Raw genomic sequence first — 23,313 nt, forward strand, 5'->3', positions numbered from 1 at the left:
GTGGGATAAATCAGTGCAAGGACTCATGATGAGTGCAAGAAGACAAATCATCTTAACAACTGTATTTTGAATAGACTGGGAAAGGTTGCTGTCATTCTCAGAGAGAGGCGGGTAATCAATCAGCACAATAATATGAACTGAGAAACATATCTGATTTAGAAATACATCAGAAGAAAACATAGTAAGATTATCACTATACAAATAAATAATTACAAATTATATGCTAAATGTGCTGGATGAGAAAATGGCCCAAGCACGATCAAGATTGTGAATGGTGGTAATCACAGAAAATGTCATGAATGGGAAATGGTTTCCCCTGAATGATAAAAAATTCAGATTTGGCCATATTAGCTTTAAATTGATAGTCATTAAACTGACAGAAAGACAAACCAGTGGAACAACTGGAGGGAGATACAGAACCATTAGATGGAGGGAGAAGACAGATTGGGAGCAGAGAAAGGACTGAAAACCGACAGTGGCACTGTGGTAAGGGACACCGAGCAACTCAGTGGGAGACAAACAACAGGGAAGAGACAGACAGACTGACACACAGCTGTCAAGGATGCCCAGTAAAGACACACAGCAAGGCAAGGATGGAGAAGGCAAAATGACAGTGGAAGTTCAGTTAAGTGGAAAACAAGGAAGGCAGTATCTCACAGACTAAGGCATTAAGGAGCAAAGCCAGTGTGACCCTACCAAAAGCTGTGTTTTCCTTTAGAAAGGTCTCTGCTGTTTCTGCTTCAAATGATTGCTACGAGAAAGCCTGCTAATGGGCTATGAATACAGTGCAGTATTATGGCTAAGGTGACTTGAGAAAAATGTGCCCTACAGCTAAGTTCCAATGAGCACAGACACCTCATTAAGTGACCTCATTTTCAGAAGTGCTGAACATCCTGCAGCTCTGCCTGATTTCATTATACACTTTTTCCAAAGTGCTGGGCACTCGCACTGAGGCTGACATTGCCAAGACCCCAGCACAGTCCAGGGGATGGTCAGAGATTCAGAAGGCACATCTCTCACTACTTGCTCAAATGACAAACAATCCTTGCCTTTCTGCCTCATTTTCCCATCTCTGAAAACCATAAAACAGAAATCAATGTATAAGACTATGGTTAGGTGAAATAATAGAAAAATACACTAATTTAATGCAGTGGCAAGCAGTGATTGACATCTGACCCAGTCTATTCCAGGATTTAGAACTGACAGGCAGGTTCAGACAAACCCACAGTGATCATAGAAAAGATGACACTTGAACATAATGATGCATTAATATTTTAGCCCTGAGAAAATTAACCTTATAAAAAGTCAATTGCATGCAAAAAGAAAATGTATTATTATTGCTCAGAGAACAGCATCAGACTGGGAGTGGTTTTTTGTTCAGCATCAGATGCAAATGAAATGCACAGTAATAATACACATTAAATATTAGGCAAAAATGCAGCTCTGCAACAGAAAATGCAGTAGCTTCTATTTGACCCTTGAACATCTTTATCAGTTTCATACTTCAGGTAGCTTGCCAGCATTCATAGTATCACAATCATTGGGACTTACAGTGTTAACAAAACTTTAATTTATTATTGAATTACTTGAGGAACATTTCTTTGAGATGTAAAGTAGCTGGTTAGAATATATCTTTCTCTCTTTTGTTCCCGTTAGAGCACGAGTCTTGTCTCAGGGGCTGAGCTAGGGAAATTCTACAGTATGTTTTAGGAAGAACTGTCTAATTCCAAAATCCAATTTGCGTAAGAAACAAAGGGATGACACGCAAAAATCAACACTTACTCTTTTTCTGCCAGGGAAGAAGGGCTATCACCCATTTCTTCATACTTTTTTTTTTTTTTTTTAATTCTGCAGTGTGTCAGGACCTCAAGCTTTCTCCTTTAACTCACCTATGATGAGTGTTCAGTGATGCTCCAGCGGAGAGGAAAAATTCCTATCATCGTTTTTATAAAGCAGCAAGGAAACATACCGCCTTCTGTCTCAGAATGTTTCGCAGAGTTCCTGAGTTTACCTCCTCAGCCTCATCTCAGTCAGGCAGTTTATCCATGTGCTGAGCTTGAACAATATGAGCTGTCCTATTTCTGCAGGATTACTCACATGCTTAATTAGGAACCTAAGTGCTTGGCTGAAACAAAGACTTAATTTCTAACAAAAATGAGTCTCGGACACTGTGCCTATTATTTGATGAAGGACAGAAGGCAGGGAAACTTCGTGAGGAGCTGAAGCATGGCATCAGCTGATGCTCAGTGCCTTGCCACTTTGCTTCCCACCAACACACATGATCTTGAATAATGCAAACAAACACTGAAGTGGCATTGACACATGACTGACTCAGCACATGCCATCTCAACTGCAATAAAAGGAGGAAAAGAGCAGTTTTACACCTCTTCAAAATTCAAGCACATACATGCTGAGGCTGGAAACCAAGGACTATGCTGTTTCAGTCAAACAAATTGCCTACTTCTCCCATGAAGCAGGTAAAGTAAGCAGGTTCCCCCCTAAGAGGACAGTGCAGCACTGGAGCAGGTTACCCACAAAGGCGGCAGAGGCTCCACCCTGGCAGGTTTTCAGGACTCAGCTATGCAAAGCCATGGCTGTTCTGCTCTACAGCCAACAAAAGTTGTGCTTCAAGTGGGAAGCCAGATCAGCTCACCCCAGAAGCCCTGCCAACCCACATTCTGTGATTCTTATCTTTCTTTCTGTACTACCTCAATGATGGTAAAACAGCAAAATACCATTTTTCGTGGTAAACATATGGCAGACTACAAATAGGAATCTGTTATTGGAATGATATAAGAAATCTGTTGTTTGTTGATCTGCTTCTCAGGTAAAAATGCTATCAAATCCACTGCCTAGAGACTGCTGGCTGCTAGAAACTTTCCAAACTTTTCCCCAGGTTCTTTCCTGTTAATACAAATTATTCTGGCCATTTCTTTTATTGTCTGTGTCACAGGGCTATCAGAAGAAGTCTGAAAAACTTTGTGACCTGCAAAATCTATGTGAAATTCTAACAAACCTTCATAAGCAAGTGAGGATCTTCTGCATTAGAAGTGTCCATGTTTTCCAAATATAGCTGAAACAAATTTGTACATTATGTCAAAACAGTAAGGCTCAAGTTCTGAAAACTGTTGCACTTTGATCAGCATTTGACCATGGAGACGTTCAACACTGTTTATTTGGATACTTTGTCTGCACAAACAGGAAAATCTGCCTTTGTTTAGAAGCTAGAAGGATTGAAGCCTTGATCATGATGTCAATAAAAAGGCAACATAGTCACCTAAATTTATCCAGGACTTAAAATAAGAAATCAAAACTGTATGCAAAGTATCTTACTAGTATGTTAGCAAACCTTAAAAGTTACTAGGCAAAATACATTGAAAATAATTGTTAAATAGGCAGCAAAGACAAAGTGCTAAGCATGAAATATATACCTAAGTTAAAACTGTCATGAGACAGGGCAGCAGATTGAATCATAGACAAACACTACTGTTGGACATAACCTCTATAATTAATTTACCAGATCAGAATTTTTCTAGCTGAGTAAAGAAGCACAGATCAGAATTTTTCTAGCTGAGTAAAGAAGCACACATTACCTACCATTGCAAAGAAAATGTCTATCTGTGGCTAAGCAGTCTCAGCAGTAAATCTTTCTAAGCTTAAACTATTTTCTGCATTTTGTAGCTGTGTAACTTTTTCCATGGTCATTCATGCATGGAGTTCAGACGCTGAGGCCATGATTTTGTCATTACCACAATATTGGCATCCTACATACAGTAGAATAGGAAATTATATATTCATAGACTATTCATTTGTTATGGTTTTGTTTTGGCTTTTGTTGGGTCTTTTTTTCCATTGAAAAAAATGTTTCCTTGGACTAGATGTAAGCTATGAGATAAAAGCAACCAAACTTTTTCACTGCATGCAGTGATCTGTCTGCTGCACAAGTTGGGCAACTAAGAGCAGGTAGATAAAGCTATGTGCTCATTCCCTGACTTTTTAATGAAAACCTACTGCTAAAAAGGAAATATCTCTCATCTGAAATGCTATAGTCTTCTCAAAGTCAATGGGAGCTTTTCATCGATTTTGAGTAAGCCAGGTTCCTCTTCTAAAAAAAACCACTCAACTGTCTGCTTCTTCTCAAGTAGTCAGCAAAGTATGCTGGAGTGGTCCAACACTCTTGCTGACTTTTTAGGAGATTTCTCTTACATGTTCAAAACATTACAACAACTATAACAACAACAACAAAGTATCCAGAAAACAGTGTTCTGAGAAGCAAGTTCTGTAATTTAATGGCATATTCAAATTTTGGTTGAAAAAATCCCAGTCCATTCTGGGGCAGAATGTAATTCTCAGGTAACACAGAGGTGATGTCTTTGAAGTCAGCAAGACAGTTTAATGTGCATATAAGTGAAGTCAACAAGTTTATTCCAGTCTTTAAAATTACACATGTACATGCATGTAGCTACTGTGATCATTGTCTTTTTGTAGTTGCATTTTGGTAATGGCACTATACTGAATTTGCCACCATAAAAGAGATGATTTTTCCTTAGGATATCTGAAAACCAAAAAAATAAAACAACTCTCTATACCCAAAGCTACATTCTTATTAAAGTTCCAGGAAGGGTTTAAAATAAAACGATGAAATTTAAAGGCCATCTTTAATAAGGGATTTAAAAGCCAATATTTTGTCTTAGATCTGTGCTACTCTATTAGAAAATACATTTGGAACAAAGCAAAAGAGCATAAAATATGCACTTCTGCACTGCACTCTATGTAAATGATTTTTCTAAAGGCAGACAGGAAGGTTCAAAGAGCTGATAATGCTGTCTCCAGCTTCTAAACCTCCACTTCAAAAATCAGCTTCTATTGCTAAGGATCAAAAATATTATTATCTTAAAGTGATTTGGTGACCCATATAAAAAGACAAGTATTCTCAAGCCTGACCTTTAGTAAACATACAAAGCATTAACCTCTACCTCTGCAATCCTTCCTGAAAATATCAGCAGAGAAACCATGAAACCCAGGAGCTGCACACTTTTAAGGCAATGGAGGGAATCTGGCACACATAATCCTGCTGTCCTTGCTCCATGGAAGTCCATAAAAGTTCAGGTTTTGCTGCTGTCCCATACAATAATTTGTACAGGCCTCTAGTACATTTATGTCTCCCTTCCAAACAAAAAAAGAGAAAAGACCTAACAGTGACTGACACCTTGGTAAGGTACTAAGATTATTCAAATTTCTTGTATACTCACAGTATGATTTCCATATTGGAGGCTGGTATTCTTCAGCATCTAAAATAGAAAAAAAAAGGGGGAAAGAAATCAGTCATTTGGCCGCTGGGTCAAACTGTCAGCATGCACATTTCTGCTGAGAGGCCTCTACTTGTCAGCAAAATTCACATTTCTTTCCCAAGAGAGATGATAGCCTATTTACAGTACAGTTTGCTATGTGAGAGAAGAATACAAATTTCAACCACTTGTAGCTCCAACATGCTTTTCCCAAATTATTCAAACGTAAAAGAAATTAGTTTTTTACCAATCTGCAATACTCACCAGTATTTTTAAAATAATTAACTGGACTGGTAACTACATTATTTATTTGTTTTACCTGGCATGATAAACAGATAAATCACTACTGGTTTTCAGTCAGGCTTCTAACCCCACTAGTAAGATTTAAGAATGAGCATCCATGAATTACACATGCTGGGGCTAAAAAGATGCACAGCTAAAGCTGGACTCGGATGCACACACCTGACAGTTTCAACAAGAGTCAATTACACTTCTTGAACCCACTAGCATAGGTAATTGGCATATTTTCCAGAAGCTGAATCAACAAAAACAATGTGAAAAAGATAGAAAAAGGAAAGACTGCAAAACCTGCCATTACAAACAAGTTCCATTATTGTAGCATTATTGACTAAAGGCGCACGAAGAGTTGGTGTCTTTTGTTAGTGACCACTCCATGGGGAGGTTTCCAGCTCTCTGCAAGAAAATCAATTGCTGTAACCTACAGAAATCCCAGCAGAAGCCAAGATGGGACAGAAGGAGCAACACCAGTGACAAAGGGTAGGGTACTGGGTACTAGTTTGGCTCTGAACTGTCACACTGCCAAACACTTTTAAGTCATTAACTTGCCAATACTGTGCAGGTTAATTAAGGTGTTTGTTATTTACTAAACTTCTACTTAAGTTATGCTAATCTAATTCAATTATAGTTGCATAGCTCATGCTCCCTGTCTATTTACACACACACAACTACTTTAAATATATTCCTGCAAAAAGTCTGTTTAATAGGAATGTTAATCACTAACTACCATCTGCCACTTTTAACTCTATTGTTTTAAAAGAGGATAAATCTAGCAACAATCACAGTTATGGCCTGGAATAACACCCTGCAACAATTTGTAGATATATCGATTGGGAAACCCATTCAGTTTCAGTTTCAGCTGAATCCACCTCACAGCACTGACAAAGTTCAAAATGCTCCCAGACTGACACAGTTATACCGTGCTGTGGCAATCCAAGAGTAATTAGCCTGCAAGTTCATTATGCAGAAGACTTATTTTAAATTATATGAAGCTATTCATGAGACAAATGAAATTTATTCATACAAGAACTAATTTTTTCTCTTCTCAAATTGTAACAGTAGTATGTAACTCTTTTTTCCCCATACATCTATCGCTTCACATATAGTTTACCACAACACCATAATACTGTGTATTAAATTCTTCCCTCAATACTTTTGTGCTACTGCAAGAGAATTTCTGAATTTCCTTCTTCACTTACTATATTTTTCCAAAAGAAGAAACACTGAAATAATGCAAATATGTTATTATCTATACTATGACTTCAGAAAAAGAAGTAATAGGGGGAGAAACAATGAAAAACCAACAAGTATCAGTTGTCACTTTAGTCTTCCAAATTAATTAAAAAGCGCCCAGTAAATTCAACAGTGAAAGCTGATCTACAAGTGGCTGTAAAGTGCTTCATTAGCTGGAGACAGACTGATGGTGAGGAAACACTGCAGCCGAGATGGAGAATCATCCAGGAGATAAGTCATAAAACAAAACTCTCAATGATTGCATTTGATTTGTCACGGTTATGAATCTGTCAGCCCCGGAAAGAGTGGACAGAACCATTCCTCAATAGCTAAAATAATTCTAAAAGATAGCACACTCAGAGGAAACCCACGTGTCACCAGCTCCACATTCACCATTACAAGGTGCTGCTACATCCTCTGTGATCCCTTCAGCTGAAAGCACATCCCTAAATCACAGGGAACAAAATGCCATAGAGCTGAGAGTATTAATAGAGTTTATTGCCAAGCTATCATGTGTTTGATGGCACCCATTTGTAGGGAAATAAAGAATAATTAGTTTAAATACAACTTGGAGACAAGGGTCATGGTTGAGGACCAGAGAGAGGTCTAATGCAACCCAGATGGAAACTTCTTTCTTCTTTCATGGCAGGAGGCTGCTAGGCCCCTGCTTAGGCAACTCTCATCCTTGTATGGTAAAGTCTTAGGACCCCCATCCTGGCTGACTAGATTAGGGTGAACTTCAACCCTTCTTAAATCAAAAGGTCAAAAGAGGCAAATCCTGCCTGAGCAGATTTGATAACTGCTATTTGCCCTCATTGAAATTTCTGTTCTTCTATATTTTATTATTCCTCTGTATTACACAACAGCTCTTTTCATTAAATTGTGCTCCACTCTCCATGACTGGACTTTAAACAGCAGTTCTGGCTCACGGAAGTCACGAATACGAGTTTGGGTGGTCGGCTCAGTTGCTACAGGACACCTCAACTCATACAGCTTGTACTTTAGATCTGCACATAGTAATGGTCTCAGCAAGGACAATGAACCTCAGTTTTGAGCCACTTAACAAAAATCAATCAATCAATCAATCCAACTTGGCACAAATGACAAATGCCCTGCGTTGATGTCTCATGAAATGATATTCCTCACATGAACTTTGATCGTAACCACTATCAAAACCGTGACTGGCAGCGTGGGGAAAAGGGCTCACTGAGATACTCTCAGGTGATAAGACAGGGTCTTTCCTATTGCTCTTTTCTTGAAAGGTTCATATTTCCTACAGTGACTTCTTGTCTAGTTTCAGAAAAAATGCCAGCTAAGGTTGAAAGCAGTTGTCAAAGGAGAAACTCAGATCACAAGATGAGTAACAGTTCTGAAAAACCCAACAAAATATCCCAAGGTCATTTGTGACACATTTTTCTGAGTGTCAGCATAAGAAAGAGTCACTGTAAAAGAATTACAGAATGTCCAATTCAGGTATTTTAAAAATTATTTTGAGTCTTCTCAATACTGTATCATAAATGACCTTGGCAAAACTTACTGGAAAGACTAGGACTGGCAAAAAAGCATGAGAGACTTCCACAAATAATATTACAGGCAAGACTGTTAATGAAAAGCTTTGAAACATACTGGCTGAGAAAGTGAATATTTATTAGACCTAAAAAAGTACTAGAAGTCAGTTGTATGCTAAACAGAAAGGCAGAAGGAAAGCAGAATGCTGACTCTTGAGGAATATTACAGCTCTGAGAAGGTTTCTCATAACACAAAATTGACATGAAAAGATATTGGAGAAAATTGTCAAACCAAAAATGATACTTGGAACTGGAAAATGGGAGTAAGGTAAAAACAGGTTATTTTTTCACTTTATTTGCTTTACTCTTCACAGAGCAGAGAGGATGAAAAGGGTCTTAGGAAAAAATACTCTCATAAAGCTGATGGAGCACTTAAAGCTAAGTATAGAAAGACTACAGCAAAGGGAGGACTGAAAAGTTGGCAGAGCTTTAAGCAGACAGATAAAAAGTAGAACCACATAAGAATTTTTTTTCCAGGAAACATGAAGACAGAATACAGTATTACTGCCAATAATGGGCAGTAAAGGGTTAATGCATTACTCAGAGCCATTCTTAAGCCATTTCTGAGAAATGGTCTTACATTAATTATACAGTAAGTAAAGTTATCCATGGACTTCAACCCTTGCTCTTCACTGGGCCTGGCTCTGTACCAAAGTGACACCTTTCTGGATGTAGTTGTGAAAGACACTGGAATGACAGAATTGGTTTTTATTACTTCCTTGTACTTTGTGAAAATGATGATGTAATGCCAACACGTGTGGGTTTGTGCTACCAGCACCGAGACTGACTTGGTTAAAGCAGGTCTAATAAGAAACTAAGTTCAAAGTGATTCCTCTGACTGCCAAGACCAGTAACGCACTGGAAAGCATAAACTTTTTTACAGGAAAGCCCACGAATTAGACCACATGAATCACATATTTCTCACTTATAAGTGGCATAAGGAGAACTGTAATAAATATCCATACTGTAGCTATATGCCATGCCCAGTTCTAGATACGCTAAAAAGTATTAGTGATTCCTGTGACACTGAAGAGTTAAGAAGACTAGCAGCAGGACAGCTACCAAAGGGGAGCTGTCATTATTTGCTGATTTCTTATAGTCTCTATGGAAAAAGAGTAAAGATCTTCCCTTTTTTGCCTTTGTTCCTACTAAAGGATTATAAAAAAATATTTTGTAGTTCACCTTGGAAGAACTGCCTCAGCCTGGATTCTCTGCCACCATTGTCTGAATTTTGGACTTCCTTTCCAGTAACAACTAATTTTAAAACTATGACCTGCATGTGCAAGGAAAGACACTTGTGTGTGAGGAAAAGCCAGTCTGGAAGCCACTGGTTTACTGGCAGTGTGCAGATAAATGATTCACCGGATGAACAAGTCTAGCTACTAATTTTTTTAATCTTCCATTGTTATTTTAGGACCAAGACTAATAATTATGAGTATTTTAATGTCCTCTGTATATTTCCTTTAACGAGTTTTTTCACAGGTTTACCACGTATACTTTCATAGTTATTACTTTGTTTCCAAAACATTAAGTTAGCATATATTATTAAATACATTTTTCTTATTTTTATATATGTAATTATATATAGAAGAGTAACATAAAACTGCTGAGTAAAAGCTTCTGTGAAAGATAAACAGTGTTTGCACTCTTTACACACGTGGGGTTTTTTACATTTTTCTTCATGCAGACAGAATTTTATTATTCAATTGACTATAATGTGGATGGCCATCACAGAACCACAGAATGGTTGGGGTTGGAAGGTACCTTCCATCTGGAGGTCATCTGGTCCAAACCCCCTTCTGAAGCATGGCCACCTATAACCATGTCCATCTCCAAGGATGGAGACACCACAACCCCACTGGGTGACCCATGCTAGTGTCTGGTTACCCTCACAGTGAAGAGGTGTTTCCTGATGCTCTAAGAGCCTCCTGTGTTTCATTTTTGTGCCCATCGGCACTGGTAATGTCACTGGGCACCACTGAAAAGAGCTAGCTTTGTTCTCCTTGCCTTCTCTCTTTAGATATTTATACTTTGAAAAGATTCCCCCGAGCCTTCTCTTCTCCAGGCTGAACAGTCCCAGCCCGCTCAGCCCTTCCTAAGAGATCCTCCAGCCCTGCAAAGCTTTTCCAGTCCTTTATAAGAATCTCTCCAGCATGAAAGTGCTGTCCATAGCTCTCTCACTCTGCAGAATCCAGCACTAGACACAGCAACCAAGGTGTGGCCTCAGCAGCGCTGAGCAGAGGGGAAGAATCACCTCTCGTTTGACCTGCTGGCAGTGCTGCTCCTAATGCAGCCCAGGATCCCATCAGCCATCTTCAAGGGAAGGATATATTGCTGCCTCATTTTCAACCTGGTGTCCACCAGAACCCCCAAGTCCTTTTCTGCCAAGCAGTTCTCCAGCTGGGTTGTTCCTTGGCATACACTGGTGGATGGAGACTAAACTGAAAGAGTAATTAAGGGGGCTTCTTTAGGGGTATCAGTTCTTTTTTGACACATAAAACATAGATCAATTCTTTAGTTTCCACTCTGTGATTAATAAATACCATTTACAGACAGTCATTTTCCCCTTAGCTGATCCCCTACTGGCTAATCTTGTGCTGATGAAGGGCTGGTTTAATTTATTTTGCCCTCTCAACAATTAGTATGCACACATACACAACTGTGTCACTTTGCAGTCATTTTGCAAATGACTTTAAATTGGTGTGTTTTTCTATGTTTGATTGCACTCATTTGGCATACACTTTGGACATCATGATGACTTCTATTACATATAACTACCCTTACAGGAACATCTGACCACACTGTGAGAAAGAATATTCTTATTTTTAAAGTTGCAAATAATCACACTTTCAAATGACATGAATAATCATAGAGTCAAACGAGTCCCCCACTCTAACTCCTGAAAAGTCACTGCTCCTGTGAAGAGCAAAATTAACTCTCTTGCAGTTAATAATTAGCAATGTAGCTGTTGAAACATTTCAGCATGTCAAAAACTCTGTTTAATGTTTCATTCAGAACGAATAGTTGCCTGTGGAGGAGTGAGCAGTTGCCAGCTTTATCACTGAACTTTCTCATCACCAGTACATGGACAGCTAAAATATGGAAGGAGACTTCAGTTCTTGTCTTAATGAGGCACTCTAGCTTTCAGCATAAGGTACAGAAATGATCAAACTGTTTACTTGCAACAGAGTTTATAATTGGTGTATTAATTCAGATGATGGGAGCTTCCCACTGCGCTATTCTCTCTTTTAAAAAAAATTAAAAATCAGCAATAGTGTATAATTTAAATGTCAAAAAAAGCTCACAAAAGGGGTGGAGTTCTCTCTAGCACAGCAATTAGGCTGAAACAGTAAGCTTTTAATAACCACTATATAAATTGACAGCTATTTTGTATCTTTTGCTTTTGCCTACCACAAACTTGCTATTAGAAGCCACTGCTGTGAAGGTAGCTCATTTAGCCAGTTCTACGAATCAGGGTCATGCCAAATTGTGCTCTCTCCTGCTTTTGCTTCAGATTTCAAAACTGTATCTTTCCACTAATAGACATGTGGTCAGCCCATGGTTAATTTTGTTTAATGCACGTGTCTGTTTAACTAAAATGCAGGTGAAAGATCATGCAAATAGGTAAATTTAATAATTTAGAAGAGTTACCAACTATCAAATATAATATGACTGTGCAGTAAGTGAATTATTAGGGATGTATTCCAACAGATCACAGGAGATTTTAATTTTTTAAATCCACAGCTCAAATTGTAGAACAAAAGCATAAAGAGCCATGTTCTGCAGTCGGTGAGTGGTGTTCAGCCAGCTATGACCATCAGATTGGAGCAATATCTCATTAATTAAAAATCTGTCTTTCTATTCTGCACAGATTTAAAGATAATTAAAAGCACTGAAAATACCATTTTAGATTTGGAAATTGAGAAAGAATAATCAGGGTTCTCAATTGCAATAGCAGAAGTGTAAAAGAGAAGGGTATCTGTACAGTTCTAATTTTCAAATGCTCTTTAGGAGTCTAGTCTTCCTTAGGGCCCAGAAAATAGAATTAAACAAGCTCTTCCAGAGTGCAAATCCAAGAAGCTGACACGGATCTAAGTAAGCTGATGAAAATATTCCCAATGCTTTAAATATTTCCTGGGAAATATGCAAGATTTAAGAGTCCAGAGAGGTATTCACACACCTAATCTTAAGACAGGTAGGTTCTTTATAATGCTGAATCACACTGAATCTATTGCCCTTGGATGGCATTTAAGAACCTCCATAATTTAAGTGTTCTGAAGTGTTTTTTACCCAGAGCAATAATGAAGAATTTCCTTATACAGATCATTAAAGATTTGTGTCTAAAAACTAGAAAGGTAGGCAATAAAAAAAATCAAAAATATCTCCATCCTTCATTGTCAAAAAATCTGTTGTAGTTATTAGCTGCCATTAAATTTAATTTGGTCACTAAAAATTACACCCCAATGATTGTTACCATTCTCTGTTTTAACACTAAGGCCAGTGTAATTAAAATCTAACACAGTTATTTTCACCTTTTCATTTTTTTAACCTATCAACCAGAGGCATCAAGGCATTAAAATGGGATAATCAGAGCTCTGCCTGAGAGATTGGACATTTTTTTGGGAATAAGCACATGACATAAGTTAAATCACATCACATTAGCAGACCTCCTATCTTACACAGATATACTTTAGCTTCTAACTAATGACCAGTTAGTTCCTGGCTGAAAATCAAAACCAGATAATCAGTTGGCATATCTGAGAATAGTTCTGCTGCAGTAATTTTATCACTGTGCAGGATATGGCAGTGCATTTCCAGTCATTTACTTACTGCATCCTAAAACACAACCCCCACAACCTTCCAGCCAATGATCCCTGGACTCAGCAAAGCAGTTCAGGCATGGTAGGAAAGAGCATATGACAGAAATAACCACAAGAATGCCAAAAAATGACATTAAAATGGTCACCATGAAGTATTTCAATTAGAACATTTTTGTTGAAGTATTGCCAGCACATTCCCAGTTCCAGAAATTCACTCATACCTTGACAGGATACCCATTGATCTGGCTTATCAAAGGAGCCAGCACATTCCCTGAAAACTTACTAAACTTTAGCAAAATCCAAATCATTGCTTTTGGTAACTGTTATTTTTGACATGAGACATTTTATCATCCCTCTCTAAGCAAGGGTGCAAGTGCTTGTCTATTCAAGGGTACGAGGTGGTCCTAAACCTGCAGTTAGCTGTGGAGGCTCTTCATCATCTTTTAGAGATCATCCCCATCTGCCCCATGCAGTCCTGTGCTTGGCCCTCTCTGGATACAGAAATGTAAGTATTTTTAAAGACTGAAACTGCATACTCAGAATGAAATGGAAATCCAGTAATTCATCTCACTCAGCAAAGCCATGGGAATCAGAGAGTTTACACTGGTAACTTTAAAAAAATCACAAAATGTGTTGTATTTGCATAGGGGCTATGCATATGCCAGGGACCTTCATTAACTCCTTGGCCTAAACACAACTTCAAGCCTTGGACATGAGAGATGAGAAGTATCCTGTCATTCAGAGCAGGCATAATGATCTGCAGAAGAATAAAAGCTTAGCAAATAATTAGACTTTGGCTTGCTTTACAGGTCCTGTAGTATTGCTGCAGTATTTGTGTCTATACATTAAAACGTGAAAAACAGGAAAAACACCACCTACCCACAAAGCATATTTATCATTCCCACAGCTCTTGAATAACACTCAGAATAATTGGGGCTCCTAAGATAAGAAGCAACACTGTACCTACATACTTCCCCTGTTAGACAAACATGACACAATTAATCACATCCTTTGGTGGGCAGTTTTACGTAAGAGTATCAACTACATTAAAGGCCAATTGAATTATTATTTTATGTGAAGTTAGTCTCTGAATTTTCAATTATCTCTTCTAAGAAAATAGTTTGGATTAAGGTCAGCTATTACTGAGCTGCAAGTATGTTGTACAGTTGGACAAACACTTCACAAATCTGTTCTACCATCACCCACCATTTAAATGCTTTCCCACTACAGCTGTTCATGCTCTTCCTACTTCAGATCTAAATACTACAGAAACGTTGACCTTCTTAAAATTCAGTTCCATGATAATATGTTTATGCTGACAAGAACCTTATGTCTCAGAAACATCTATGTAACTACACTTTCCTCTCTGCAAGTTTAGCCATAAAATAATCACTACCAGTATTTAAAATACTATCATGGAGTATTTCCCCTCAGAAGAATATGGTTTATGTATGGTTTCTTTACTTGGGCGGAATTTTAATTGCCTTGGAAGGCAATTAAAAGTGGAAGTCTATAATTCTTCCAAGAGCTTTTTACTACAGCCTGGGACTTTTAAAATTGATAATGGGTTCTTACAGAATCATGTATTTACAAAATACCTTGTATTAAACATCACTAAATTTAAAATACACTTAGGTCTTCCAAAAGTTTTATCAAACTAACCAACAGGTCTGTGCCTGGGCATAGGTGACGCAATTCTTCTTTGCAAACTGCAATGTTGGCAGCGTTTTCCCTAGAGAAACTCTGGCCAGTGGCGTGTCAGATGAGGCCAACCCCATGTCTCTCTAGCATTTTCATTGTCAATTAAAACAATTCCAAACTGGTGCTCATAGGACAGCTGTACCAGTGCCTCCAGCGGCATCGAGTGAGAGGACAGGATTTAGCCACCCACAATGTATAAAGGAAGATACAACTGCAGCCTGGATAATATCCTGGTTTCCTATTTTGCAAATATTAAAGATGCAGACAGCACATGAACACCATATTTAAATATCTTAGAATACATGAAATTTCTTTACGTGCTGTAAGTAAATCAAATAGAGCGAAAGCAGTAATTCCTATGTAAAATAGATTTTGCTTCTGTATAATCAGAGATAGGTTGGTTATTTTTACATAAATAAATTAAAAAGGAAGGAGCACACTTTTTCTCAGTATCTTTTCTGGAATTGTTCTTCACCCTTGTAAAAATAACAAAGAAAATTTGTTTGTTACCCCACTTATCTTACAGAAAGACTCAGAAGATGGTAAAGCTAGTGCTTAAAAGCACATCCATCATACCTTCGATCATAAAAATCAGTCAGTAAGGAAAAAAAATCCTCCTCTATCCTGTTATTTTTAAAGATTCACCCAACTGCACAATTTTGAACAAACCCTCTAACTCATCCCACTGAAACACTTTGTGTAAGGACAATTAATTATGAATATGGCTATGGCACAACAATATTTAATATATTTCATTGCAGAGGCTCAGGGAAAAGAAGCAGTAGTCATCCAAAGTTCTGCAAACGTATTTGCTGTAGGCTTCCAGCAGGTAAATAATAAACAATATTCAATACAATACCATTAAGCAAGTACACTTTCTACTTTGATTTATACCCTGAATGGTAGACATCAAATGTCTTCATTTTTTTTTTCTGTGGGCCAAAATCAGCAGCTGATCTATATGATCCAGCACAGTCTTCCCTTTAAACAGCAAATGAGTCAGAATTCTTTAAATGCCATAGCATAACCACAGCCTTGATGATGAAACCTGGCCAAATGCAAGGCAGAATTACAGAAGCTGTTTTGTCCTTGTCCCAGGGCTCATGTGGAGGTACCAGCACTCTGGCAGATCAATACCTATGGACACAAAAAAGACGCTTTCCATCAATTGCTTTCCAGCAATGAAACCAAGGAGAGCTTTGTTCTTCTGATAACACACTGATCTTTACCCAACAAAGCAAGGTTCGCGTTCAAGCATTTCATCACTCCCGAAGGACAAACGTGTATCTACACGCTCAGAGACTCAAAACTGACTAATGTTTCTCTGGAGCACAGAAGGAAGAACAAAAAAATTCAAGTCTTTCCTTTGGAAGGATCTGGCAAATGTCCAAAGTAAAACAATGCAATTTTTTTAAGCTAAGGGGAAGGGTTGGTTATGAGCAAGAACTGCAAGTCTCAGTAGCAACCACTGCTCTGCAGTTCTTTTCTCATCCTGGGAGACAGGAAAGCTGGGTAAAAAGATGAGCTAATTCACTCATGTCCAACATCACCAGATCTAGGATGGGTATTTCATGTTGTAAAGACACCAATCTGTGGAGGCCGGTGGGCCTGCCGGACAAGGAACGAAAGGAGTCCTATGGTGGGATAAGTCCTAGGTTCCTTTCCAGAGTATGGTGACTGAAAAGCTTGCCCCAGAATGCTCTGTTCTGTTATGTTAATGTACCCCAGTTCTCCTCCCCTGGTTGGCTCCGTTGGCCGCCACAACCCTTGTCACCTGGTACACCCTCAGTTTCTCAATTAGCTCCCTTACCCTGGACCCCCCATTGCTCTGCCCCGGGACTTCTCTGAAACCGTGCACGAGTGTGGATGCATTAAATCTCTCCTGCAGAACCCTATGGGAAGACTCTTCCTGCTCATTCATCGTTGGACTGTTTTAGCTGGCTATCCAGCATGTGTGTGCCAGTGTGCTGGCTGCACCGAGAGGCTTCCTTGGAGGCGCTTTTGGGAAGGTCACAGCATGTTACCATCTAACAGAACCGCGACACCAATCCATGTGTATCTTTTTAAAAAAAGTTCTTCCTGCTTTTCCTGTATGTTTTTTTTGTATCACACAGGAAAGCCTGTCAGAGCTTGTCAGATCATTCTAGTAGCAAAACCTCCCAAAATACAGATTTCCTTGAGAGCCCAGAGGATAAGGTTGCTGGTTGTCTGTGGGTTTATTGGCAACATCAGTTGTAACTAATGACTGAGACAGTGTGTTGCCCAACAACCCACCCCAAATGAAGCTGAGGTTTTGCCAGGTTTTTGCTTCATTTCATCAACATTATTTGATACTCACAAGGGAGATAGCGAGCAACTGTAGCAGCTTCGTGCATTGGGAGCTATGAAAATATTCAACAGCTGTAAAATATACATTTATTTTAAACTTTTACTTCTTGTTCTTAATATTTTCAAGGATAGTTAAAGGTATACCAGTCTGAGAGAGTAAATATGCCTGCTTACGACAGCAGAAAATAGACCTGAATATTAAAAAGAAACACATCTCAAGAGGCAAGGGCAGTGAGACTTAAATCCAATTTGCAAGATAAAAGCTAACCAGACCACTTACTATTGCCATCTGATAGCATTCAATATTGCTTGAAATTCATTAATAGGCTAGGTAATGTAAGTACAGTGCATGTATACAAATTTAATTCTATTAATTTCTACATCAGAAAAATCTAGTGAAAGAGGAGGAGAATAATTATAAGGCAGTCTTACCAATCTGTGGACAAGGCATAGCAAAACCAGTCCAAACCTCAGAAGAGTAATTATCCCATGAGACTCCCACCTCCTGGGAGTGCCCATTATTGTGCTAGGGGAACATAAAACTGACAGCTATTCAGAAAGACCTCCAGAGCAATTTTGGCTTAGCTCTACTGCTTATCTTACCTTGTCATCTTTTTAGGATATCTACAAGCTTCCAGCTAACTTACCAATATTGTATTTTATTTTTACAAGCAAGCAATAAATGCTTCTTTTACAGCATATACTTTGCTTAACAGTCCAAATGTTGGAAAAATGCTTATGTGTCTTAAATAAAAGGTCATTCAAATTTAAACAGCTTTATAGAGTAATAATATTTCATTTAGATCTGCCTACTAACCGCTGATTGCTTAGTCAGATTAGGTGGAACTCTAAACGAGAGAGAAGCAAAGCATTTTATTATCATTTACTATTCCCATTATGGCAGCATTTGCAACCCAAAATCAGGTTCGGTGTTACGTCCAACTGCTAACAAGTACAGTTTAAAAATAAAACACAGCAGTCGCTGACCTAAAAGTGCTTGTGATTATAGTGTGTGGCAAGCATCCAACAGATAAAAGGAAAAGAGATGGAAAAGGAACAGGGCAACAGGAGTGCTATCCATGTCAGCCATAAGTACCAGTCACAGCATCCTCCCCTAACTATTAAGAGAGTAGTTTCATCTGAATGTAATGAAAAGATAACTAGAAAACAGATGATGCTGGTAAAAAAAAATAAATGAAGCAGCACAGAGCATCACATAAATACACTAGTAGTAACTTAGGATAAGCTGATTTATTATTACATGAGAGAGGTTCACTTATGAATGTTAAGAAAAATGGTGGAGATTTAGTTTCTTCTGAGAGCACAAGAAAAAACAACTTCAATACATTTATGTTACATTTTTATAGAAGTGACACATCACATAAAAAATAGAACTATTTTGGATCAAGGTTTTATAATAACCTTTCTTTACTGAAGAGTGAATTATTCCAAAGCAAACTGCAGCTCACCCTGGGCATATCCTTCCCTGCTTAAGGTGCAACAGAGAACTTCATTGTATTTTCAAAGACATGTCTACAGCCTATTGTTTAGCAGTTTGGTTTCAGTGCATCATTTTATCTGATGCCAGTCAATTTACTTACACTGCTGCTCTGCAAAGTCTGGTCCAGATTACCCAAATGGTAAAAATTTTCAACAGATAAATGCTTCTTTTCTGAACCTAATTTATTGTCTAGAAGAACTACATTTCCTCCCAGCTTCTCACCCATTAGGGTCCAAGACTCAGCCCCCGTCGGAATGAGGAGGCCAGATTTGAGAGCAGTCATGTGTACCTGATGAGGTCCACGAGGCACCCGATTGGTGCCATTAGACAGTGAAATTCGGGAGAATGCCAAGTTCTGCCACAGGCTATTTACGATGACGTAACCCCTGGATAGGAGGAGACGTGAAATGTGAGCTTCCATCAAACAACCCAGTGGTTGTGCGCAAAAGGTCTGGAAGAGTATTAGCATGAGGTGGTTCTTCATGATCATTAGCTGCAAAACACTCCTCCTCAAAAAATGCATTGCAGGCAATTCTAATACAGCAGGAGAGCCTTGTACAAATGCTATTCTCAAAACACTCCCTTGAAAATGCTTCAGTGTTTTTATAACAACGAGAGAAACGACTGATTAGGTGCCAAAATGGTTTGATACCATCTCTGAAGAAAGGCTTTGCAGCTCTTATGACTTCTCTTAAAACAGTTTCAATTTGAAGTTGCAATGTCCTTCAGAGTACAAGTGTCTTTTTGTACCAGTTCCAAAGAGGATTTCAGAGCTGAGTCCTGACTGCTCCTGCTGTTCTACAGAAGAGCTATTTTTTGTATATCCTAGACTGGTGCACTACATTCCTGCACTATTTATTCTGCATCTCCATTATTACATTTATTGTCTTCTGGGCAATAGGTAACAAGTCCTTGCATGGTTTACTTTAAAAAGTGCCACAAAATATGTACTAGCTTAAAATTTATCAAAAAGTGAACCTAGGTAAGAATAAAGTAGCATAATTAGTACTGAAGAGACATCTCCCAGGAGGTAAAAAATGAATGTAGCCTACAACTGAGACCTCCATGATGCTTCAACTCAATAAAAAATTTTATATCAGAGATTGCCAAACTTTGATTTATAAAACTTGCAACTGCTCCATTGATTTCAGTAGGGTGAGAGTGATTTATTTCAGCCAAAGAGCTGTCTAGAGTTATATATAAGCACTGTGAGCTCAGAAATCCCAGTGGTCATGGTGTTAACTGCAGATGGTTCTCATGTTCCTGTGGTAAGCTCAGTACCAGTGACTGCAATATATTCTACTTACGTTTACCAATTGAAATAATTTTATTCATGCACTATATCATACTAACCATAGCCTGCCACTCTCATTATCCCTTACAGTCCAGGACTCTTGCCACTTAAAGGGCACTTGATCTACATGAAAGGGCATGTCCAGATCTACAAAAGTACTCTCCTATGACAGAATTTGCATGCACTGCTAAAGCAGTAAAGATTAAAAAGACCTATGGAACTACACAAGTATATTCATTGAACTGGACAAATAGATTCTGCCAATCACTGAAAGAAGTATCCAGCCTGATGGAAAAAACTCCCAAACAATTATTAGAAACCTCTTTAAAAGCTGATCTAAAAACCTGCCAAGATCCCAAAATAGAAGCAGTATCAAACACTTTTAAATTCAAATCCATTTTAAGCCAAATTCCTTCATCCTTAAATATTGTCAAGATAACCTCATTACAGAATGGAAAGCTGAATCTTTACCTATAATCAAAGTAAAAAACAGCAGACCTGACCAAACACCATGGTTGCACAATCAGATTCTGAAATGGGTATTTCCAATGACTATATCTTAATGTAGATAAAAAAGTTTATTGAAGTCCAACTATTTTTTCTGAATATGCTCATATATATTTACCAGCATATATAGACATAGATTTCTCTACCGTATCTGCTTATTAATATTCTGTCTTTATTCTTACACGTATGATCAGTGTACTCCATCCCTCTCACACGCTCACTACAACTCTTTTGATCCCTTATAGTTGCAGTGGATTTTTTCATAATATATGAATCACTAAGTTTTCTTCCTTCTTTGCACTGACTTCCAAAATAAATTTTATGGTTTTATCAAGTTTTTATTCAGAGTTTCACGGGTTCAGCTAGACAAAAGACAAACCAGTGACACAGTTAAGAGGTGTAACAGGAGGGAACACCCTGACATCTAGAAATTATAAGGAATGGGTTTGCAATTAAAGGACAGTACCGAATCTTCAGACACTGAGTTCAATTTCTAACTCTTCCAAATGCTCCCTGTGTTATGTTGCATTGCTATAAGTGAGAGAAAAACTTCATCTCTGAACTTGCCTGGGGATGGAGCCACTTTACCCCAAGTCTTGTGCAGCAGCAGAATCCCTGTTCAAATCTGGCCTTTAGACATCATCACAAAATGAGCCATAAATAAATCTGCTGACTCAAATAACAGGACACATTTCAAAACCAAGCAGCTCTCTACTGCAGAAAAGCAGAAAGAGAGGGAGACTGAAGTAAACAAATCTAATCTTCAATGCAAAGTTCAATGGATTGGATATTTCTAATCTGACAAAAATAACTCTGTGGTGCTGCAGTGCTCAAATCAGTGCACAGAAATCCGAGGCAGCTGTTGAGAGCATCACTGAAGAAGGGCATGGGGAAGGAAACTGCTGTTGGATTATGAATCGAAATGTATCTCAGAAGCTTTCATTCAACATTCCTGAACAGAGATATCCATAGCAGTCAGCAAAAGCTGGACTCCCTTCCTCCACCCTGGTTTAATCTGCAACCCTGTCATGGCAGAGGAAGTAAGAACCTGACGGTGTGGGTGTGGAAGGAAATGAAGAAGGAGCTTGAGCTGGGATGGAGTTAGTTTTCCTCCTTAGTAGCTTGTACAGTGCTGTTTTGGATTTAGGCTGAGAATAATGTTGATAATACACTGATGTCCAAAGCTGGTCAGAACAATATTTCCTGCCACAGAGTATCATGCTCAGTATGAAAACTGGGGAGAACTGGCAAGGAGCTGCCAATGACTGGAGGCACATTCCAAGAAGTGATGGCTCCACACCTGCCCAAAGCACAGCAGGAAGGTGAGCAGGAGAGAAGGAAAGCAGCTAGGAAAACCACCTGCCTTGATTCCTTGCCCTCACTGTGGCCCTGTGAGAGGAGCTGTTTGGCTGTGTGAGCTGGCAATGCACCAGTGTTGCAGTGGGGATCCTGCAACACGCATATATCAAACCAGGAGTCCCGTGGAAAGGAAATATATACGGACAGACAGATTCTTGCTAGCTGTTTCAGAGAGATGTTTATTTCTCCAGCCGCATGGCCGGAGCTCTGCCCAGGAACTGTTCCAGTCACGGGACCAAGGGTCCTTCTGCCCGCGCAGGGAACACAAACCAACCAATGGGAACGAGGCTGAGCAGGGGCAGGGAAACCCCGTGTCTGTGCCCTCAGGGCCCCTCTCCCAGGGCTACACGGCAGGGGAGGGACCCCAACACCTCACCCGTTTTATTTTAATAAAAGGAGAATGAAAACAACTGGATAAACATAACAAGAACAGTTTCAAAACAAAACAAGCCACCCTCCTGAGTCTTTAAATGTCCAAACAGATTCTCTGGAACATCTTAGGGCTGACAGAAGGGAGACAGAATTCTCTGAGCATGCTTTGTGGGGAAACTGAGGCAGGAGAGGGTTTAACTTCTTCCCTCCCCCTTTTCATCCCCCACTCGGCATTGGAAAGGGATTTTTGGGGAAACAATTGGCAAAAGCATGGTTTTGTGAGGGAAACCATGGATGAAAAAACGGATTGGGAATACACTGGGGGTAATAGGACATAGGGTAAAAGGGAAAGGTGGGATTAGGAAAGGGAAACTGTAGGGGGGGCTTACAATAGAGATACTGTCTAACATGACTACGATTTTTTGCATATATACTGCCTTTTACAGGAACACCATCAGGCCCAGTGACCTGCGATGCTTGTAACCCTTTTCTCCCTAGTACAATATTAAATTCCACCACCTCTCCATCTCCCAAGCTTGGGATGCATTTTTCAGGGTTATTCTTTTTAATAGCAGTTCTATGCACGAATATGTCTTGCTGGTTGTCACACCTTGTTATAAAACCATAATTTTGCTTAACATTATACCATTTTACTATCCCTAAGGTCTTAGTTGCTATGATCTTTTCCTTTTTCCGAGTGGCTGCTGTTTTCTGTCTCGCTGCGTCTTTGCTGTCTCTTTCGGTCGCTCCCGTGTTGGAATTGTCGGGGCTGCTCGTGCCTGCGCGCTCTTCCCGGGGTCGCGTTCGGGGCTGCGCGGGCCGGGCCGGGCCACGCCGCTCAGTTCTCCGTGCGTCGCCTCCTCTGGTCGCAGCTTCGCTGCCGATGCCGGGCGCTGCACCCGCGTCTCGGCCGGGCCCCCGAGCGATGACTCCCCCGCGCCCTGCTCCAGCGCGCGTCTCGGCTGGGCGCAGCTCCGTTCCACCGCCATCGCCGCCAGCCGCCGCCCGCGCGCTGCCCCTCTCGGCCGGGCGTTCACGGGGCTCG

General features: G+C 39.4%; 1 protein-coding gene across 1 annotated transcript in view; it reads right to left on the minus strand.

Moving 5' to 3' along the window:
- Positions 1-23,313, minus strand: part of CHN2 (chimerin 2) — a 163,293-nt gene that overhangs the window by 89,376 nt on the left and 50,604 nt on the right. Inside the window, exon 2 of the mRNA XM_048302692.1 lies at positions 5,253-5,291. Within this exon, the coding sequence (XP_048158649.1) occupies positions 5,253-5,291 (39 nt within the window). The remainder of the gene's footprint in view (positions 1-5,252; positions 5,292-23,313) is intronic.

Source organism: Corvus hawaiiensis, chromosome 1, assembly GCF_020740725.1.
Source record: "Corvus hawaiiensis isolate bCorHaw1 chromosome 1, bCorHaw1.pri.cur, whole genome shotgun sequence".
NCBI lineage: Eukaryota > Metazoa > Chordata > Aves > Passeriformes > Corvidae > Corvus > Corvus hawaiiensis.